The following is a 21,924-nucleotide window of genomic DNA, read 5'->3' on the forward strand; positions in this document are numbered from 1 at the left end:
TATTTTCTCAGCTTTAGACTTTTAGTTTTAAACTATAAGATTTCCAGACTCTTTTTTGGGTAAAATTAAATGAAAATATTCGTTTGCACAATGCAATACATTTCAATAGAAAAAAATAAAATTAATACAACATTTGTAATTTAGCAAGGACAAATAAAACGATCGAGTGAAACTGTAATTTCTCTACAGCCTGTGCTTGTGAAAATCATCGTTTATACAGAAGTATTTTTGTCACTGAACAAGAAGAAAATAAGAAACTAAAAGAAGGGGCCAATAGATGAAAGCATAATATCCGATTAGGCGTGGGATTTGGGGATTTTGTACTGCTTTTTCAGAAACAGAGAAGCCTCTGAATCGTTTCTGTGGCACAACACTCGCACCAGTGTTTGGGTGTCTGCTCCAAGTTTGCCTCTTCCTCCTTGCTGCATATCTAGACTGCTTCTAGACCTTAAGTCATCGATAAGCTCTCGTGTCTGTTGCGTTAGTTAAAAGGATAGTCAAAGTAAAAGATTGGCACAAAAACATAACCAAAACCATTTTCAACACTTGAAACCAAATAAATGTCCACACACTTGAGTAAGAAGATCGAGTACTAACCTCGTATCCGTGCAGCTTTACAACGAGACGAACACGGGCGATTTGGTTTTCAACGACTCCTCTCGGAAGTCCGTCACCGCCAGAAATAAAGAATTCCTAAAGAACAAATTATTATGAGCTTTTAAGTCGCGAGCACTTGGGGGAATGAAGATGAGATAACCGTTAAAAGAAGGAGTTTACCTTTAAGACCTCTACATCTTCTTCAAGTAGCTTTGACTCGCTTGGATGAAATACACGTGACGAGCCTCCGTCTAATAGTACGCGAAGTAATCCGTCCTGGTAAAAGTTTATGAATAATTTATCATTCAAAAGGCAAACACTTGAGAGCTTTGTCAATGATCTAAACCAACTCAGATTAAACTACATACAAGTGATGCTTGAAGCAAGCTTGTGACTATCCGATCCCTCAGTGATTCCATTATGACAGTGCATAGCTGCCCAAGTTCCTGGTCAAAGTAATTGGAAATTTGAGTTAGCAATGTTGACAAAAATGATGTTGCCTTTACAGATCTCAAGATTGTCAAGGAATGTTGTTAGACTCGAGTGGCTTCTAGTAACCGCACTTTTTAGAAACCCAAAATCACATTACTCTGTGGTGGTTCAACGCTCATGTAAACTTTAAATGCCTGGCTCATTTAAGGGAAAAAAAAGGACTTGTTTTAAGAGCAGATGTCTTACCGTGTCAAGGGCTTCGATTAATGCTTCCAATCTTGATTGAGAAACACTTGGCTTGTACAGATTCTCAATAAATGGCTCCCTTAGATCGTAGAAGATGATCTTCGTTCCTGCAGTGTGAAAGAATCAAGATTTATTTTACACATTTGGTAATGAATACTACAAGGAGGTAAAACACATGACATCTCACCAGTAAACTCGCAAATACGATCCAGAGCTGCATTGATATCTTTTCTACTCCCCTCAAAAGATTCCTTCTGGTTAACACTCTTAGTTTTCTCAACCAAAGATTTTCCTTTAACGTTAACAAAATGAGAATGTATCATTCATTCTAGCTAACATCGAGTCAAGGAGTAATAAGAAAATTCGTAAAGGAAAATGAAATTTAGAATAAATTGAGCACATAGATAGTCCATACTGATGACAATCTTTTCGCGAGGTCTTTTTGCTATCCATCGCTCCCATATGCTGTCTTCTAACTTGCTCAGTTGACTAACAGCATACTGTGAAAAGCATATAAAAAAAAGGTTAAAGATAGCAGCGAAGCTTATAAATGGTGCTTGAACTGAAGAAGCGAGTCTTTAAGTTACATGTAAAGTATTGAGCTGAACGCAAAGGACAGCAGTTGCAGGAACATCAATGTTAGTCGACCATCTCTCATCCGGCAGTTTTGACTCGAATAGTTCCTTCTTAACAAAAACCTTGATTGCTGCTTCCTTCTTGTAACGAGTAAGAACAGGCACAGGTGGGACCAAATCATCCTTGCTACCTGGAATAGACCGAAAATCAGAGTCCAAGTTCCGGGAGACAAAAACTTAATAACTGTGGCTCATAAGAATATAAGCTAGCCATTTAAACTTCAACACTCAAAAGCAGATTCAACTAGTCGGCGCATACCTAGCTTCTCCATGACATGGTTAGTATATACTTGAAATGCATTGTCAATACCACGAAGTAAAGCGCTTAGTTCAATGGATCTCATTGGAACTTTCAGCTCAAAAAATTGATCAACAGTCTGCATCAAAGATTATCCAAAACATTAGTTAGACAGCTACGTTCGAGCCTTCTAATCTTTCTCATACAGAACATTTGTGAACTACACTAAATCTAAATTCAACAAGTGTAAGGTCACAGTAAAATGAACACAAAATAAACATATGCCTCAAGTAACTGATGAGACTTGGTAAAACCCCTACCTCTTCTACGATCCTGAAAACTTCAACAATTGAGCTCCCATGCCGCTGTTGAGGTGATATTGGGTCCCAGTGCTATGCAGAAAAGTTTAGATGTGTTATAGCTCCAAAAAGAAAAAAGAGTATAAAAGGACCTACAAATAATAGAAATGCACACGAAGTAATCACAGAGCAAAGTCATTCAACAGATCAGTAAACGGCCAAATCTCACCTCTTGTTTAATAGCTCGTTCCACCCAGCTCAAAATTCTTCCCAGCTGTGCATTGATCCATCTCAAAACCAACGTGCCAGAGAGAGATTCGAGCTAGCGGAGTAAAATTAAGAAATATTAGAGCCAGCATAAAGTGATCTTTAAATTTGAACCTGTTAATAAGGTGATTAAGTCATTCTTCCTAGATTTCAAAGTAAAAAGTTGTGAGTCTTACCTCATATGGAATTAATTTTCTGAAGTAAGGTCCATTTGTATCCTCTCCACAGACAGAGGTCATTAGCTCCAGTAAATACTGCTCAAGGCTATCAGCCGCAGGAAAAACAGAGACAACATCCTCCGTCAAGTGTTCAGTACCATCAAGAAAAGGTTTCTGAAACAAAATACAAAGTCAAGACGTCATTTATAATTGATATGCAGTAACCACAAAGTAATAAGATGGGAGGGACGCCAGCATCAAGCTTACCAGCTTGTTTCCATAAAACTTGTGAATAAGAGATGCAGAAAACGCAATTGCTTGTGGGTGCCTCTGAGATAATATTGGCATAAAGATGGTAGAGTCTTTTTTGATAAGTTTCTTTGTCTCCTCAGCAAGCAATGCCAAAGGGTGCTCATTGATTCTGTCTGATCTATCAATGGTAAGTGACATCTGTAAATTGCAAGAATCAGCCTCAGAAACCGTCCATATTAAGCCTCAAATGCACATATTTGAAACAGAATTTTCTCAATTCTCAAAATCGGCATAAATGAGATCTGATCAGCGATCCTTTGTCAAGCATCTAGAAGTTTGATATAACATTTACCCTTGTGAACGTATTCTTGATGGAAGATGAAATATAGGACTCAATTTGCTCTCGATCTAAAGAGCTAGAATGCATCGCCTGCAGAGAAATTCAGATACAAGTACAGAAGTGATGTTAGGTAAACTATATTGCTCCAACAAAAAAAGAACAGATTACTTACTCTGTCAGATTCCTCCAACAAAAGCCTCCAAGTTATCATTGCAACTGAAACTGTATCCTCCACGACAAGTGAACCCTGCAAAAGTTGTAAAGAAAAAGAAAAAAATGACCAACTTCAATGGTCTGAGGTGGATATACTCTTATTTTAATTTATGTACTGATGGAAATCTATGCATGTGTCTGTTCGGCAGCATAAGAAGAACTCGACATGTGAATGATGCGTCAAGTTTCTGGAGACTTATGTCATATGTGTCCATATGCAAACCACAATGCCATATAAGCAAGGGTACAGTTGAAGAAGACTACTCCTATATACGAATTACTGTAATTGATTGAAAGTAATTTCTGTGTCTAAATGCAATGGTTTTTAGGTAAAACCTCGGCAAAATGCAGATGGTAGTCGCCCAGCTGCTTATCAGCCCAACTACGTATAGGTGACAAGAAGGACTCCAGGAAGGATATCTCTTCATTTTCAACCCTACACTGCAAGGTTTTTAAATGTATGCGCTCTTGAGGCCCACGTTGTTCTTTTAGAGGGATTTTATTCAGCTGCTGAATAGCATGTCGCAGAAGTCCTTGTTCACTAGTGATTACATACTGCAACCACACAAAATGCTCATAAAGTACAGTAAAGGGTCCAATATTAAGCATCGATATCATTGCAATAAAAGAATTTTCTTCTCCATCATTACCTGCCGAAATAATACCCAGGCATAGCATGTGTAATGAATGGTCTCTGTAATTCCAAGAACACGCCACGTTGACTTCAAAAGCTCAAGAATTTCTTCCACTTCCTGAAATAAAATTACCAAGGTTATTCATAACATGTCTTAGATAAAGCAACAATAAATTGAGTGGTAACTTGACACTTTTTAATGTAAATGGGAATATCATATGAGGAAACAAAAAAATTAGGAATCTAAGCAGCTAGTGATAGCTGAGAAGAAGAACATACACCTTTCAAATAGATATGATATTTAAATGACAAGGATTATTGATGCTGGAAAATGTATTCAACAATATTTTGACAGAAATGACCGACCTCTGTAAGCTTCCCTTCATTCAACATGTCAAAGACACAGAGAAGCAGTTTTTCATATAGTCTGACGTTCAAATGATAACCATCAGCCCAATGGCACACTTCACCCGTCAAATCACCACGAGCCGGTCTCTCAGCAAGTGAGGTAGCAACTTCTGTAAGAGATTTTAAACATTCTGCCCTTTGCACTTCTCCGGCTGAGGCTGGAAGAGACTACAGGTAGAAATGAAAGCAAAAGAGAAGTGAGAACATATCATGAGACCGATAATCTAAGCCAATTCAACTTTCAGTATAAGGGATAAAGCCAAAGAACTTATTATAGGTAAGTGTGGAAGCAGTGACATATAGAATGTGCATGTTCACCCTAACTTTCATCAATAAATGGGAAGATTCCTAAAGAGAGTCTTCAAGGGAAACCTGCCTGATATCTGATGTCTACAGCACTGAATCAATAACATGAACATAAAGTAGAAAAAAATACCTCTGATTCTTCAATCCTTTGCAGAAGACTCTTCAGGTCAGTTGCCTTACGACCTGATTCTCCAAATCCAACGACAGGATGATTAATAAGCCCCTCTGCTAACATGTTTAACTGAGATACCAAAAATTAATAGATGACAGAACCAAAATATAAAATGAACGAAGGGGTCAATATTACAACTCGATGTGAGAAGGTGGTCTTTACCTGCCTTTTCTGCCAACGTAGGTATGCTTTCTTGTCAGAAAACTCGGTACGAGATACACAACATAACAATTCTACAGGTATCAGGAGGCTGTCCATTCTTTTCCCAGATTTTCCAGCTAGGGCATTAAGCAACCCCTGTCTTGTCCTGATGTCCATGGCCTCAGATATCTGTATGAGCCCAAATGATTGATTGCGAGTTACATAACAAATACAAAAGTGGGTGAACTGTGATTATTCATACGGAAGTGTATGCAATAGCGCATAAAACAAAATAAAATGCATTAGCATATGGAAATAGTAAACGCAGAAACAGACCGAGTAGTACAACCGCATACTAAAATCAAGGGAAGCTGGGACGTTTGTCTTAAGAAATTAGGACATCATGACATGATACTGGCATCTAAACAATTGTTTGGGAAAGTATAGAGAAATAACTATGTAAAGTCAATGCTCAAACAAACAATATATGTTTTCGAAAGAAACAGTGAGAGAGAGTTACCTCCATTTGGCCTCGCATCATTTCCAAAAGAGCAACCAATCCTGATGAAGTTTGAGACTGAGAAACACTCTCACTTTTGCGACCGAGCTTTTTAATCAGCCTAGATCTTCGTTTCTCATTCTTTTTCTCTTTTGATGGTACTATGAGGCCCCTACACGATTACATATTACATGTTGAAAACATATGAAAAAGAAAAAAGATATCAATAAGACTGAAGCTAAACAAGGAAACTAAAAAGGAAGCAAGTTTTTTTTTTTTTTTTTTTTTTTTTTTTTTTTTGCAAGTTGATAATAAGTATACCCTGAGGCTCCAGCGCAAGCCAACAAGATTTCAAATGCAGTTTCACGGAGATCATCATCTGTAATACCTGAAACTCAAAAAATAATGTGAGTACTACTTACGGTCCAGTCATAGTTAGCTCTGGCCATTGGAAGCTATATAAACTAATTATAAGCCTACAGTTACAGTTTTGTTTTATCGAACTAAAATATGTCTACCCAATCAAATAACAACTACAACTGAAATTTTAATCAGCCTCATCTCTTAAAGATATGCATACTTACCAGTGGCAAAGGATGGGAGTTTAGGCACAAGATCAGCCGCATCACTAGCAGTCCGCCTCGAGATCCTGAAATTACCAACTCCCTCATTGTCATCGTCATCCTCAAAGTCTTCAATGTCATCAACAGTCAGCTCCTGCTCTTGAGCGTGTGATGAATCGATAGATTCCGATCGCATCAACGGTGGCGCAGAAGGTGACTCACACCACTCGGGATTCGTAGGGATGGATGAGGATGAGGAAGTCAACAAAGGAATAGGCGGCGGCGCCCTTTTGGGAGGTGAGCCAGAAGATTCAGGGTTTGTAGCCAAAAAGAAATCATCAGCAGTACCCACGCTATTCTGAAAATATGCACAACAACCAAACATTAATGAAAAAGAAAAAAAACTGATACATTGTTTAAACAAACGAGAGTCATACCATATAAGGCAATCCACTGTGATCATGAAAGTCCCGAATCGCTTCAGAAAGCTCGAGCATTCCACCTTTCATTAAACCAGTATACAAAATTACAATACGCATTACACTATAAAAAAACATGAATAAAAAAAAAAGCAAACATTAAATCACCTTTCTTAGCACAGTTAATGACATAATCGACACTAACTTGATCTAAATCCACATCATCAAGAGTAACGGCTCCAGGAGGCATAATGACTTTCTTGATTAAGCTACCGGCCAACATAAAATCCAAGAGTTTACGCCTGTCACGGCGATACCTCTGAAGAATCTCAACAGCACTTTCTCTGTAAAAGCAGCACAATGGATCCAAAGTTAGAACTAAGGAAAACGATGATTGTACGAAGATAGGAACATACTCTTCCATATCGATCCAGCTGCGATAATTGTCCGTTGGATTCTCAGATTTCAATTCAACCTGCAGAATCAAAGACGCCGCAGACCAACAAATCAATTCAAAACTTCAATGAACTAATTAGGATCTTTATGTACACTACTGCATTGAATAAGAGAAATCTAGTCTAATAGTTCCAATTAAACTGAGCTTACCAGTCATCTACTTAGTAGCGAGATCCGAGTCTGGTGAGATGGCGGAGAAAGTGGAAATAAAACTTGGTTTCGGGGAGATCGATCCAGCAGATGAGTTGTGATTTTGAGAGGGATGAATATGTGATCTCGAAATGTCGACAGTGTTTAGAGAAGTTCTCGAGCAGAGCAAATCTAGAGAAGACTAGAGGGGGCCGTGGGAGTGGGAGAAAGATCTATCTGTACACCACCTCACCCTCGCGTCTTCCGAGTTTGAGGAAAAAAGTAATTTAGAAAAAGTCCAAATTTTATTAATAAAAATTATTATTATCTTGCTGATTTGTCCCCTTCTAATTGCGTGATTCCACTCCGAAGTTCACTGATATCAAACAATTAATAACCTTTTTTTGGTAAAATAAAGATTGATAAATTTATTTTTATTTGGAAGATCATATAAAAAGTGTTTATTTCTATAGTAGTGCTTGTTTAAAAAAATACGATATATAGTATAATACCATTGATCAAGAACTTGAACTATGGAAGTTTCTATAGCTAGGCATAAAATCTATGGTGATAATTGTAAAGTTGTTACTGTAATTGTTTTTGCAAAGACTTTTGTTGTAACTAAATCTCTAGTAGCTGTAAATTATAGGTTGTAGATATTTTAAAATAAAATATATAAAATATGTAATGTATATATAAAATAATTAATTTTTATCAGTTAAATAATTTATATTAATATTTTTATAAATTATCAAAGTTTACTGTCATTTAAAAAGTATATGTAAATAATAATTATGTTATTTAAAATATTTCAATAATTTTAAAAACATCCAAATTAATTAAATATTATATGTTTTAATTATTATTTTCTATTTTATTTTACACTATAAATAGTTTTTATATAGTTTCTACAGCCTATAAAAATAGATTTTTACCTAAAATATATAATAAAAAAACATTTACCTTAATTTATTTTCTGTAAATTTAAAAATAAAACTAAATCACGATTTTAGCGTTTAGAATCAAAGGATGAGGTTAGGGATTGTGGTTTAAAATTTTATTAAAATAAAAAAAATTAAAAATTGTAAATAAATTTTTATAAAAAAGTTTGAATTTTAAAAGAAGAAATTTTTCAAAAAGTTCGAATTTTAAAAAATTACAAATATTTGAATTTGAAAAGATATAATTCGAAAACATTAAAAATTATCTTAATTTTAATTTGTAATTTATTAATTATTTATTTATTTATTTTTATTTGCATTTATATATCTACAATATAAAAATCTTTTAGATATTAAATGATTTTTTGTAGTAAAAACTTGAAAATGTTCTATTTAGGAAAATTGTCCAAAGTAAAATCTGGATAGAATTATATCTATTTAATAAAAGAATGAGAAAATCCATAAAAGCAAAAAAGAGAGATTTAGTCGTCTTTGAATGGTTGTAGCAAAGGTCTTAGACTAGTAGTTGAATACTTTTAGGCTTGTTGTTGGCCTCCACAAGATGATCAATTTTCACTGGACCAAGCTCCGGCAGCAGCAGTCTTGCCAGAACAAGCAGTTCGTTGGAAAATGTGATTACATGGATTACCAAAACAAAAATGTGAATATATTAACATGGTCTGGCCCAACTTCTTGTTATGTATAACTAGGATTGAACATTTTATCCGGTAAATTTGATTCAATTCGTTATTTATTGCTATTCGATCCAAAAATTCAGGATATCCGTAAGTTTTCGAAGTAAAGCAAATGTTAAAATTTAATATCCGTTAAAATGGAATCAAATCACAAATATTAAAATTTTAGAAAGCGAAAATCCGATCTGATCCGTCAATATTTAAATATGTGTATTTTTATTATATTTAAAGTTTTAAGTGTATAAAACTATATAATTATTATTCTAACATATGATTTGTCAATATATATATATATATATATATATATATATTGACAGATTATATTTACATTATTACTTATATAAAAATATTACATAAAAGAAAAAGAAAACATTTATGACAACTATAATTTTTTTTTAAGTTTTGTATTATTATAATTGTTAACTAAGTTAAAAAAATTACAAAATATTTAGATTCACAATTTCTTTTGATTTTATCTTTTATATCATGCAAAAGAAAATATTTTTACAAAACAAATTTGTATCAAAATTTTAAGATTATTTGTATAAACAAAAAAATGAGATATCCGTAAGTATCCGCAAATATCCGCAAATATCTATTTATTTTCTGGATATCCGTTTTTCTGAATATCCGTATTTTTCGAAGTAAAGCAAATCGAAAAATTAGATATATGTAACATTCGAAACAAATCATAAATACCTTCAAAATCCCAAATATTCGATCCGTGCCCAGACCTACGTATAATCATTGAAACCAAGTCTTTCATTTAAGTATTCTTCAAATAAACATTGTTGAGTTAAATACAAATCTTCGTCATTCTGTATAAACAACAGGGAATGATCTGGTCAATATGTAGCTCGAAGAAAACGGATATTCGTGGATCAAGTATTTTGAAAGAGGCAATATTCACTCTCCCTCATTTGCTGCGGGAAGTTGTAGACAGATTCCAAATCAAAATTCTCAGAGTAAACAGAAAGATCAGTGACTAACAAGTATACTCTCCACTCAAATCCACCAATAGAAAGCAACACCAAGAGTCTGGAACTAGAGAGATCTCCTGACCCTGTAAATAATAAAAATTGCCAATTCCATCTATAACACTAAAAAACTAAGTGGTAACATATTCCCGGAGCTTTGAACTTAATTATTTAATTTTAAGCTTTGAACTTAATGTAAATTCTAATTAAATTTTCAGCTTTGGACTTAATTATTTGATTACCTGTATTTTATTTACATTTTAGTTTTTTTTTTGGAACACTCATTTTAGTTTGTTTACAATATGATTTTTCAAAGTGTATAAAACTTAACTACCTCAAGTTCAAAAAAAAAAAACTTAACTACCTCATAATTTCTTAAAATTTTACTATTTTAACTGTATCTTAAAGTTATCGTTTCTACACTAGCATATCGAAATAGAGTGAGCTAAATCGTCTACCGTATCAATAACTCTGCATTTCGGTTTCTGTGAAATCTGTAAAGTCTATTTTTGGAAAACTGCTAACATTGATGAGGATGAGAAGATAAAGGAACATTATCCACTTATGCCCTTCATCCCATAAACCGCCGGTCCCACTCCACCGCTTGACAGTCTGTGATGTGTCCTCACTTCCTATACCTACAGGCCACGTGTAAATACCGAATCGAGTAACATGGCACGTGTTCAGCGAAGCTGTGAGCTAGCCACTGCCTAAATCTGGAGGGTATTTCCGTAATCACAGAACAAAAATGGGCAAGTTGGCCAATAGCTGGAAGATCTTACTTTATTCAAATGCCGACATCACACAGAAAAAGATATGGCCAACACGTGGACCAATGAAAGAGTTGCTTTAGATGGAGGAGAAATCTGAGCCACAAATCTCGTCCGTGAATCCTGTGCCACGAAAATTAGTTAAATCTTCTGCTCTTAGTCTTCTCTCCTTCACTCACAAATCCTGAAGAGACAGAACACAAACTCATAAATCTTTTTGGTTTTCGACAAAAGAAGGATACTTCTGATTCAGATCTGAACTAAAGGTGAGTTCTTGTCATGTTTCTGTGTGTCTTAAAATGATTCAGACAGAGTTTGATTTTCTGTTTGTGTGTGTTTCAACAGGTGTAAACGAGTTAATGGATCGTTATTCGAGGAGGAACGCTGAGGATCTAGTTGTGCCTAACTATCATGAGACATCGGATTCATACCCATCTTCTGATATGTGGGGTGGATGGAGTATGAACTCCCAGAAAGCTGCTGAGAAATGCTTTGACTTCGATGTGATTAACAATGGATTCAGCGGAGGGTTATACAGTCAGATGGATATGGAGATAGGGACGAGTGGAGAAGAAGTAAAACAAGAAGAAGAAGAGGAATCAAAGAGGTTAAAGACTCTTGGTTGTTTCTATAACTCTGCTTCGTCGCTTCATGATTTCGATGGAATCCAGCAGATGGATGACGTATTCTTGTATGTCCCTCATCACTCAAAGAAATTGTTTGTAGATAACACATAAAAGAGATTTCGGACATAATTGTTGTTCTGTCCTTTTTTTGTTTTTCATTTTTTTTCTTCTATTGTTTCCGGTTCTGACTGAAGAAGTTCCATTTTGGAGGATGTTCCAGGGAATGGCAATCTCCATTGTTTCAAAGAGTCGGATAACAACAGCCCCGGCTCTTCCTCTGTTGCCTATCTTGACACTCTCGACGGCAGGGAAGTACCGATGTATCAATACAACTGGGAAGCTTGTAATGACATGCCTCTTATGGTAAAGACATGTTTCTTTTTATATATAAATAAATAGCAATGTGACAAATAGCAGAAAAAGACAACTAAGTGATGGGTAGTAGTAGTCTTTAATGGTCATTGTTTTATTAGTCCAGACCAATCTTGTTTACAAAGCGATGTGTGATTTTTTTTCTGGGACTATTGATGTACGATTGGTATAATAGTGTGAGATGTTGATCTTGCAATATTTATTTTGGTTCAAGGAGGGGGAGGAAGCAATGAAGATCTCGGATCTGTGTGAGGAGAACATGGGAGAGCCATCTACAGAAGAAGTTGTGTTGCAGGATCTACAGAGGGCTAGTGAAAAGGTGTGTGTCTGTGGTGACCTTGATCTTGATCTTGCCTGGTTTGAGATTTTTTTTTTTCTGATATTTGATCAGGATTGTAACATAATTTACAAAATCTTTTAATTACAGTTGAATGATGTTACCCGGAAATGCTTCCGCGATACTTTCTACCGGCTTGCAAAGAACTCACAACTGAAGTGTGAATCAGACAACATTAACTCAGAGGCATTCCTTGAGGATAGAACCTTCAGGTAGAGAGTTCTTTAAAATTATTCCGTAAAAATGGACGCATCTTTTACATATGTAAAGGCTCATCACTGTCATCTTTGATTTTCAGTGGGAACATAAACCAGAAGACTGAATCTGAAACGAACTCAATCGACAGAGCAGTCGCGAACCTCACGTTCAACAATATGGAGTCCAACATGAGGAATTTGCCTCCACCAAAGAGAGTTTCTTGTAATCAAGGGTAAAAGAAAGCTTCGGAACAAGAACAAAAATGTGTTTGTATATATATATAATATAAAATTATATTTTGTGTGTGTTATGTGTTGCTTTGGCTCGACTTTCCAAGCTTCAGTTTTGATCTGTTCAAAATACAATCCGATCAAACTACGTTGACTTTGTTTCTTGGATTTCATTTTCTCGATGCAACGTGTTGTTTCCTAATGAATCAATATGTAAATGAACTCTCTTTCACCAGAGCTGTTAGTAACATAGATCAAAAGAAATTCTTTAGAAGCTTTTATTAATCAATAAGTGAGGAGACGCATAAACATATACAAGTGGGAAACAACCTTTAAACAGCAGCTCATAGAATTAGTCTTAACCACCAAACATAAACATCAGACAGTGTCACCAAAACAACACTAGATTAATACATATCTCCCACGACCATAACTAGAACCGGCGAAACTCAAATATAATTTTTATATACCAGTCTCAAGTCGTTAAACAAAGATATACAAGATTAATTCAAACGTGCCTTCCATAAGTTTCTAAAGATTGTAATAAAAACAACTCAGTTCTTCACTGTTAAAACATACAAAACATTATTTTCGTTTTTGTTTGTTTCTCCTCCAACATGGCAACACCACCGTTAACGCCGCGGATGCTGATTCCGACACTGTCACCTCTCGGGAGTCCACGTTCCAATAATAAATCTCCCGCCACGGCGCGGCCAGAGATAACGCTGGAGAAGCCGTCCGGGAAGAACAAATCAACCGGCTCCAAATCAACGAAGCTACTCCGCCGAGTCCGCTCAGTGTTCCGATCGCTTCCGATCATGTCTCCGATGTGCAAATTCCCCGGGGGAGGAGGGACGCGAGTCCACGAGAACCACGTCCACGGAGGGACGCGCGTGACGGGGACGGTGTTCGGCCACCGCAAGGCGCGGGTGAACCTGGCGATCCAGGAGAACCCGCGGTCCCTCCCGATCCTCGTCCTGGAGCTGGCCATCCCGACGGCGAAGCTCCTGCAGGATCTCGGGGTGGGGCTGGTGAGGATCGCGCTGGAGTGCGAGAAGAAACCGAGCGAGAGGACGACGAAGATCGTGGACGAGCCGATATGGGCTCTGTACTGCAACGGGAAGAAGTCGGGTTACGGGGTTAAGAGACAGCCGACGGAGGAGGATCTTGTGGTGATGCAGATGCTCCACGCGGTGTCGATGGGAGCTGGCGTGTTGCCGGTGACCAGCAGCGGAGGAGGAGGAGGAGGAGGAGGGAAGCAAGAAGGGGATTTGACTTACATGAGAGCGCATTTTGAGAGAGTGATTGGGTCGAGAGACTCGGAGACGTATTACATGATGAACCCAGACGGTAACAGTGGACCTGAGCTCAGTATCTTCTTCGTTCGGGTTTAACGACGTCGTTTTAAGGGAAAGGACGCACGTGCAGGTGGGTGCCATACGTGCGTGTCACTGATCGTTTTTCTAATTTACTTATATGCTTTTTCTTTCCATTTTGTGTTTGCTATTTAGTTTCTTACTTTGGTAATCACTCGAAAGGATTAACTGGTGATGTAAAAAAAACATGGATTTTACCACGTCTGATGTGGCTGTGAGGGGAGAGATGAGCTTGTAGTTTTGGGTAACCATTATAGTGAGTGTGTTCAATCTAGTTTCGCATTTAGTATTGTCCAAGATTTGATAGTTTTTTCAGTTTTCTATTACAAGTTTACAGTTTACATCGATTGTCAAAATACGAATTGAATTATTTAATTTCTATCAACATATATCATTCGTAGATTTCTAGCTTATTATTCTCACGCACATGAAAAAATATACATACATAGGCAATGATTAGTTGGGATGCAACAAACGTATTTAGTTTTAGTTTTTTTTATCTATAGTCCTAAAAAATATCAATCATATTTTTATTTAGTTTTTAAAGTTAAAAACTAAAATTAAAAAAATGTAAAAAAAAATATTTTAAAAATATATTTACTAAGTTGTAGTATATATATATTTTTTTTTCATTTTCTTCATTTAATTTTTACAATTACATCCGATACAACTACATCAAAAAATTCTACAAACAAAATCTCACATATTACTATTAAGGTCTAAACAAACTTTCAGATAGTTTATATACATATTACATACATAGGAGTATGAATATACATCTATACATTTATTAATACGTTCACTCACACTTAAAAAGATACGAAGAAACATAAAGGAAAGCACATAGTTTATATATAGTTTACATACATAGGAGTATGAATATATTGTACATGTATACATTTATTAATATATTCATTCACACATATATAAAAGCACTAAGATGGGCAATGGAGAGTATGCTACAATACTTAACATGTCAAAGATTTGAAACGGATTACAAGGATTTGATTGTTATGATTGAGGATTTCTATGTTTGGCCAAGTTTTATTACGGAACTAGAGAGAATTGAGAGGTTGCATATATGCTTCCTGGATTTTAAGATTTTTTACATTTTAAGATCAGACTTCAGATTCTCTAGCTAGGACAACAAAATCTTTTCATAAAGAATTTATTTTTGTTGGTTGTTCTATTTTAATATAGTTATCTAGATCACTTCAAGTTTGAGTAATATAATAATAAGATATAAAAAAAAACATAATGGAAAGCATAATGATGTTTATTAACATTAAAAATCGACAAACTAAATTGCGGATATTGTTCTAATTGTTTTATTCTTCCATCTGTAACAACAAAACAATGAGTTTAACTTTTGTTGTGTTTCTTGTACTGACTTCAAATCAAAGTTGTACATGTATAAATTTATTAATACATTCACTCATACTTATATAGATATTGAAAAAACATAATGGAAAGCAGATTGATATTTATTGAAATTAAAAATCGACAAACTAAATTGTGGATGTTGTTCCATTGTTTTATTCTTCCATCTGTAACAAGAAAAACAACTGACTTTAACTTTTGTTGTGTTTCTAGTACTGACTTCAAATCAAAGTCCCCCTCAAACACAAAAGCAGATATGTGAACACAAAAGTAGCCTCTCTAGAAACGTGGTTATGTATTCTCATAACATGTAAAAAGTTCATGAGAACAAAGATGAGGATACCAAATCAAACCAATACGTTCCAGTGAGAAGATAAACATCAAAGCATCATATGATTAAACCAATCAAGATTGAAACTGAACAATAAGTTTATAGATCCTCGTTTTTGTTTGTTATAATACGAAACTACTTACTGTTAGGAAAAAACTGAACATGATTCAGCATCTTAAAGAGATACGATATGTGAAAAATATAATGGAACTTAAAGATTGAAAGATATATGTAAACCAATCAAGATTGAAACTGAACAATAAGTTTATAAGTCCTCGTTTTTGTTTGTTATAATACGAAACTACTTACTGGTAGGAAAAATTGTATGATTCAACATCTTAAAGAGATACGATATGTGAAAAATATAATAGAACTTACACAATATTTAACACTCTGATTACTGATATATGTGGAAAGATTTAAAATAATTGATTTGGGTACATGTGTTACAAAGTATGCTTACATTTTCCGATATACATCTGTTCAAAATTCCAGAATTAAGCGTATTTGGTCTGTAGCAGTAGAATGATGAATGATCTATGAAAAAATGATTTTCGATATTGTATAAGTGAAACTAAAACACGAGAAAAAATCATATGGTGATTAAAAGATTAATAGACATGACTTTCAAACCTTTCAATAACTAATATGCCACCCATCGTACGGGATGAGATTCACAAGCCGAATGAGCGTGTGTGAGAGGGTATTAATCGTGGGCGGTCGGACGCTATAAACATATTGAAGTGAATTGATGAATTTTTCGTTGTAGGCCAGCCATCAATCAACATAGACTCTAACTTCTTGAAATGTCATATGAAAACTTGCATAAATCATGATAGAGTTTCTAAGCATAGTATTGGTAGATTTTTAGCTTATTATCCACTCGCACGTGAAGAAATAGACATACATAGTTTATAACTTTATACTAGATTTTGACCCGCGCTTTCAAAGCGCGGGTTTATGTTTGGTGAAAATTTTATATAATCACATTTATATAATACGTCTTGTATATGTATTTATATAATCCGTCTCATATATGTATTTTATATCTAGATTTATGTTCGGTAAAACTATATTATACATGTATTTTTAGATTATTAATTTTGAATTAGATATTTTAAATATAAATCAATATAACAGTTTTATAGTTTTGATCGGTGTTTTAAAATTCGACTGAGACCTGCGGTTGAACGGATTACCGGTTGATCAAAGATAAATTCAGTTCGGGTTTGAAAAAAAAAAACAAAATTTAAAAATCCAATAAAAACTACTAAAATCGAAATCCGGTTACCGGTTGAACCACTGGTTGAACCAATAAACAATTTTTCTTTTTTATAAATAATTTTTGTTAGATAGTTGGGATTATATTTAAGAAAAGCGGTTTAAAACCAAACTATTAAATAGTTTGAGAAAAAATGATGCAGTTTCAAACATGTCCGGTTGGAAAAATATTAAAATGATGCAGTATCAAACACAGAATAATCACATACCAAAATTGAATTAGGAAACCGGTGGTTAATGACAAACCAAAAACAATTAAAAAAGAAACCAATGCAGAATGTCTAAAATGTCATTAATGAATACAAAAGAAAGCCTCTTTAATAGGGGTAAATAGAGTAAAAATCCAAATGTGCTTGTACTTTAATAGTATAGATATAGAATACATACATAGGATAGGAGTATATATATATATATATATATTAATACACTCATTCAGCACTTAAATAGAAAAGAAAAACATAATGATAAACACACATATTTATTGAAATAAAAAATCGACAAACTAAATAGTGGACGTTGTTTCATTGTTTTATTCTTCCTTATGAAACAATAAAACAACTGCCTTTATAACTTTTGTTGTGTTTTTAGTACTGACTTCATATCAATGACACAAAAGTAGATACGTCATGAACACGTGGCCACATTTTAGTTGTACCTGAAAGTGAGATCAGATCCACCTAACTTGTCATCCACTAAGGCTGACAATCTTTCGGCTTGTGGTGGTGATAGATAGTTAACCCAATCACTCACTTCTCCTTTCCTGAACAAGTGCCTATTCTCAAAGTTCTTGATCGATTTGCTTGACTTGTTCACCTCCAACTTCTTTAGATTCTCGAAGCTGCACAGATCCGAGATTGCATGCACAACACCTTTTTGTTCCTCTTCTTCCGTGAAAGGAACGCCTAAGAAACTTGCAAGCTTCTTCAAGTTGGACTCGATGTCTTGTTTCAGATCTTCGTACCGTAAGAATAAGACTTTCTCTGGTGTCCTCAAGCTCTCTTTCCAGTATCCCAACATGTGTTCCCAAAATGGTCCGAACCCGATCACTCCCCTGCAATACAGATCAAACCCTTCTTCCAACGAGACGGGACTCACTGCCTCCGACTTTATGTTGTTGATGTAGTGCCACGAGGAGATGAATGTGTCGAACGGGTTTCGGCACAAGTAGACCACCTTCACGCCTGGTTCCTCGATGGAGTCCTTGAGAGAACCGAAAGGGACGTGGGTTGCGAATGTTCTTGGGCTGGCTAGACCGGAGAGATCAGGAACATCTCCGTTCGCGTAAAGCTTGTACTCGAAGAAAGGTACGAGGTCATGAGGGTTTGATGTGAGGAGTGGGTGGTCGGTGGTTGAAGAAACCGGATCAAACCGGTGTCGATTAAGGACGGTAAAAGTTAAAGCTTTTAACCATGTTGTACCGGATTTTGGTATGGTGGCGAGAACGACGTCGTTTTGGTGGGACTTGAAATGTTTCTGGAAGGACATGATAGCTTGAATCTCCTTGGATTGGCACCAAAACCCTTGGAATAGGTAAAGGTAACGAGTTCTCCAACCTCTCTCCTTGGGAAGAGACTCCAACATCTCTCGGAACTCGTAGCTTAGCTCTTCTTCTTCTCCTTGGAGTTTCGGGTCTCCGCTTTTGGCTTCTTCCTTGATGAGCTCGAGCTTGTGACAAACGTTGAAATTTGGGATGGCCATTATTGGAATGGTCTTGGTGATGCTTGAGCTCGCCATTGTCTTTGTATTATATATGTAAAAGAACAAAGTTTTTTTATTATTAGTTTGTTTGAATCTTTGAGTTATGTTTGATATATTTTTCGTGAGTAAGTTGCCTGTTTATATAATAACGCAAATGCATGAGTTGTGTTGCGTAGAGAAGAGAGCAGCCTCTAATTTTCATCGTTCACGTGGGAAATAATTAAGCGGCGTGTGGGAATATAAGTTTGGCCCACTCTATTTGTACAACTCTCTATTAAGAGTGCCATGTCATTGTATGTATGCTCCTCTAGAGTTAGTGTAAGGTTTAGTTGCAGCTTTCTAATTTATTATTCTCGTTTGGTTTTGGTCCTAAAATTGTCGGCAGAAACAACTTTAGAAGAAAAAAAAGTTCTGAAATAAACAGCTGAGCAATTATAATCTATGCATGTTTTAAAGTGTACTTATTCATAAAGTATTTACTGTTTAAAACATAAATCTTTTAGTTAACTTTAATTTATTAGAAACTGTATAACCAATTGTATTTTACAATTTTTATAACTGGTAGAATTATTAGGAATTTGTATATTTATAATACTTTTAAAATATATGTTTCTTAATCTTTGTACTTTTAAAGACATTATCATATCTTTTGAAACAGAAGAATATAATCATTTTTTTAAAAGATCATCAAGGCAGCCACTTTCTATGAAGTGGATTAGCAATAATCGTTTTCAACAATGGAAAATAGGTTCTCATTTTATATCAACAACTTTACTTTTCGACTTTAATGGTATTGAATGGAACAAATTAGCTGTCAAAAAACTGAAATGGAATTAAATATCAAGCGATAAGGGCCAGTAGAACATTGATTGAAAATGAAGTAACGTTTTTATTTTATTAATAACACGCATTTACTATACTTGATTACTAGGTAGTTACCCGCGCCTTGCGCGGGATGAGATGGTTAGATCAGCAATTTTCGAAAATATTAGAAAGTATATATATATATAGTTTAGAATTTGGGTTTTGTGTGTTTTTTTGTGTTTAATCTCGGTGGTGCTGATTTTACGGTATAGACGTCACTGAGATAGAAACATATGTAAATCTTTTACTTTAGTGACATGTAAAAATTTACTGGAATATAAGAGTAAACACAAAACATGTTACCTCACAACTGCGAAAGCATGTAATCATTTATTTTATCCACTTCATCATTTGTGGGAGTGAGAATGGCTCGATGTCTATACAAATCCTTAACTGTTGAGGTTTGAAAAGCTTGTCCATAAACCTTTTTTCCATAGTCTCAATAGTTTATACATATCACCAGTGTGATTTATCTTACTCTGATTCATTTGCAAGAACTTGCATATAAAGATATAATTATTATTATACAATTTGATTTTCATATGAATGATTTTTGTATAATAACATACCTTCCTCATAGGTCATTGACTTCAAACATGTAAAGATTCCACAGAACTTGGCTGTATTCTTTGAACCATGTAAGAAGAACTGATTTTGTGTATAATATCTAATTCGAGTAAGATAAATATTATTAATATCTAATCAAATTATATGTACGTAAATATTTGTGTAATCACACTCTTTGCATAGGTTTTATGTATAAATATTATAAATATATAATCAAATTATTATGTATGTAAATTTTTGTGTAATCAAACTTGTTCTATATTTCTTTCTTTGCATCTTACTCTCGAACTCATTTTGTTTATCTCTCTATGGCTCTCTCTATGGCTCTCTCTCTCTCTCTCTCTCTCTCTCTCTCTCTCTCTCTCTCTCTCTCTCTCTCTCTCTCTCTCTCTCTCTCTCTCTCTCTCTCTCTCTCTTCGTAAACCCTTTTTTTTTAGAAATATAAAATGTAAACATTCTTTTAATTCATCGATTATCTTTTAACTACCACAATTTTGTTTTATATGTGAATGTTTCCTAGTTTAATATTTATCATGAATTTTCTTGGGTGAATTACCAACTAATCATAGTTTGCCAATTAATGTACAGTTTTATAAAATTTAAATAAATAAAATAATAATAATTTGTGTTAAGTTTTTAAAATAAATGAAAAATATATAGTAGCTGCCAAAAGATGAATTTTTTTAACAATTTTAAAATCGTCACAAAAGAGTAAATCATAAACATTAAACATTATACCCTAAACCCTTGGACAAAACTTAAATCCTTGGGTAAAAATCCAAACACTAAACCTTAAATTCTTGGATATACCTTAAACCCTTGGGTAAATCTTAAACACTAAACTGTAAAATCTTGGATATACCCTAAACACTAAATCTCTCTCTCTCTCTCTCTCTCTCTCTCTCTCTCTCTCTCTCTGGTATCCCCTTCATCGTAAACCTTTTGTTCTTTGAAAAATATAAAAATGTAAACATTCTTTTAATTCATAGATTATCTTTCAACTACCACAATTTTTATTTATATGGAAATGTTTCCTAGTTTAATATTTTATCAATGAATTTTTCTTGGGTGAATTACCAACTAATCATAATTGTCAATTAATGTACAATTTTTTTAAAATATAATAAATAAAATAATAATAATTTGTGTTAAGTTTTTAAAATAAAAGAAAAATATTATTAGCTGCAAAAAGATGATTTTTTTTTAACAATTTTAAAACCGTCACAAAAAAATAAATCATAAACACTAAACACTATACCCTAAACCCATGGACAAAGCTTAAACCCATTCTTGGATATACCCTAAACACAATCTCTCTCTCTCTCCTTCTCTCTCTCTCTCTCTCTCTCTCTCTCTCTCTCTCTCTCTCTCTCTCTCTTGGTATCCCCCTCATCGTAAACATTTTTTTTGAGAAAAATAAAAAATGTAAACATTCTTTTAATTCATCGATTATCTTTTAACTACCACAATTTTGTTTTATATGGGAATGTTTCCTAGTTTAATATTTTATCATGAATTATTTTTGGGTGAATTACCAACTAATCATAGTTTGCTAATTAATGTACAGTTTTTTAAACTATAATAAATAAAATAATAGTAATTTGTGTTAAGTTTTTAAAATAAATGAAAATATTAGTAACTGCCAAAAGATGAAATTTTTTTAACAATTTTAAAACCGTCACAAAAATTAAATCATAAACACTAAACACTATACCCTAAACCATGAACAAAGTTTAAAACCAATGGGTAAAAATCCAAACCCTAAACCCTAAATTCTTGGATATACCCTAAACCCTTGGGTAAATCCTAAACACTAAACTGTAAACTATTGGGTATACCCTAAACACTAAATCTCTCTCTCTCTCTCTCTCTCTTTC

The 21,924-nt window shown here is 34.4% G+C and overlaps 4 protein-coding genes across 4 annotated transcripts; 2 read left to right on the forward strand and 2 right to left on the reverse strand.

Annotated features, from left to right (window-relative positions):
• Positions 1-82: 82 nt before the first annotated feature.
• LOC108817853 (protein unc-13 homolog) lies at positions 83-7,672 on the reverse strand. The gene is made up of 27 exons (XM_018590671.2): positions 7,426-7,672; positions 7,236-7,294; positions 6,988-7,163; positions 6,838-6,902; positions 6,422-6,758; positions 6,159-6,225; positions 5,859-6,009; positions 5,360-5,527; positions 5,156-5,266; positions 4,678-4,887; positions 4,328-4,429; positions 4,014-4,232; positions 3,637-3,711; positions 3,477-3,554; positions 3,140-3,322; positions 2,891-3,046; positions 2,677-2,769; positions 2,469-2,540; positions 2,170-2,287; positions 1,863-2,041; positions 1,691-1,775; positions 1,463-1,567; positions 1,276-1,382; positions 966-1,043; positions 778-873; positions 598-693; positions 83-473 (listed from the first exon to the last, which is right to left on the reverse strand). The coding sequence occupies exons 2-27, from the start codon at positions 7,241-7,243 to the stop codon at positions 297-299; spliced, it is 3,312 nt and encodes a 1,103-aa protein (XP_018446173.1). The 5' UTR covers positions 7,244-7,294; positions 7,426-7,672; the 3' UTR covers positions 83-296.
• A 3,225-nt stretch (positions 7,673-10,897) lies between these two features.
• Positions 10,898-12,785, forward strand: LOC108814362 (protein LNK4). Its single transcript, XM_018586917.2, has 6 exons — positions 10,898-11,053; positions 11,133-11,478; positions 11,608-11,776; positions 12,000-12,104; positions 12,213-12,334; positions 12,421-12,785. The coding sequence occupies exons 2-6, from the start codon at positions 11,147-11,149 to the stop codon at positions 12,554-12,556; spliced, it is 864 nt and encodes a 287-aa protein (XP_018442419.1). The 5' UTR covers positions 10,898-11,053; positions 11,133-11,146; the 3' UTR covers positions 12,557-12,785.
• A 219-nt stretch (positions 12,786-13,004) lies between these two features.
• LOC108815990 (protein MIZU-KUSSEI 1-like) lies at positions 13,005-13,967 on the forward strand. The gene has a single exon (XM_018588543.2). The coding sequence runs from the start codon at positions 13,168-13,170 to the stop codon at positions 13,942-13,944; it is 777 nt and encodes a 258-aa protein (XP_018444045.1). The 5' UTR covers positions 13,005-13,167; the 3' UTR covers positions 13,945-13,967.
• Positions 13,968-17,377: 3,410 nt separating this feature from the next.
• Positions 17,378-18,737, reverse strand: LOC108815988 (cytosolic sulfotransferase 15-like). Its single transcript, XM_018588541.2, has one exon. The coding sequence runs from the start codon at positions 18,650-18,652 to the stop codon at positions 17,564-17,566; it is 1,089 nt and encodes a 362-aa protein (XP_018444043.1). The 5' UTR covers positions 18,653-18,737; the 3' UTR covers positions 17,378-17,563.
• Positions 18,738-21,924: the final 3,187 nt, after the last annotated feature.

Source organism: Raphanus sativus, chromosome 7 (assembly GCF_000801105.2).
Source record: "Raphanus sativus cultivar WK10039 chromosome 7, ASM80110v3, whole genome shotgun sequence".
Classification (NCBI taxonomy): Eukaryota; Viridiplantae; Streptophyta; class Magnoliopsida; order Brassicales; family Brassicaceae; genus Raphanus; species Raphanus sativus.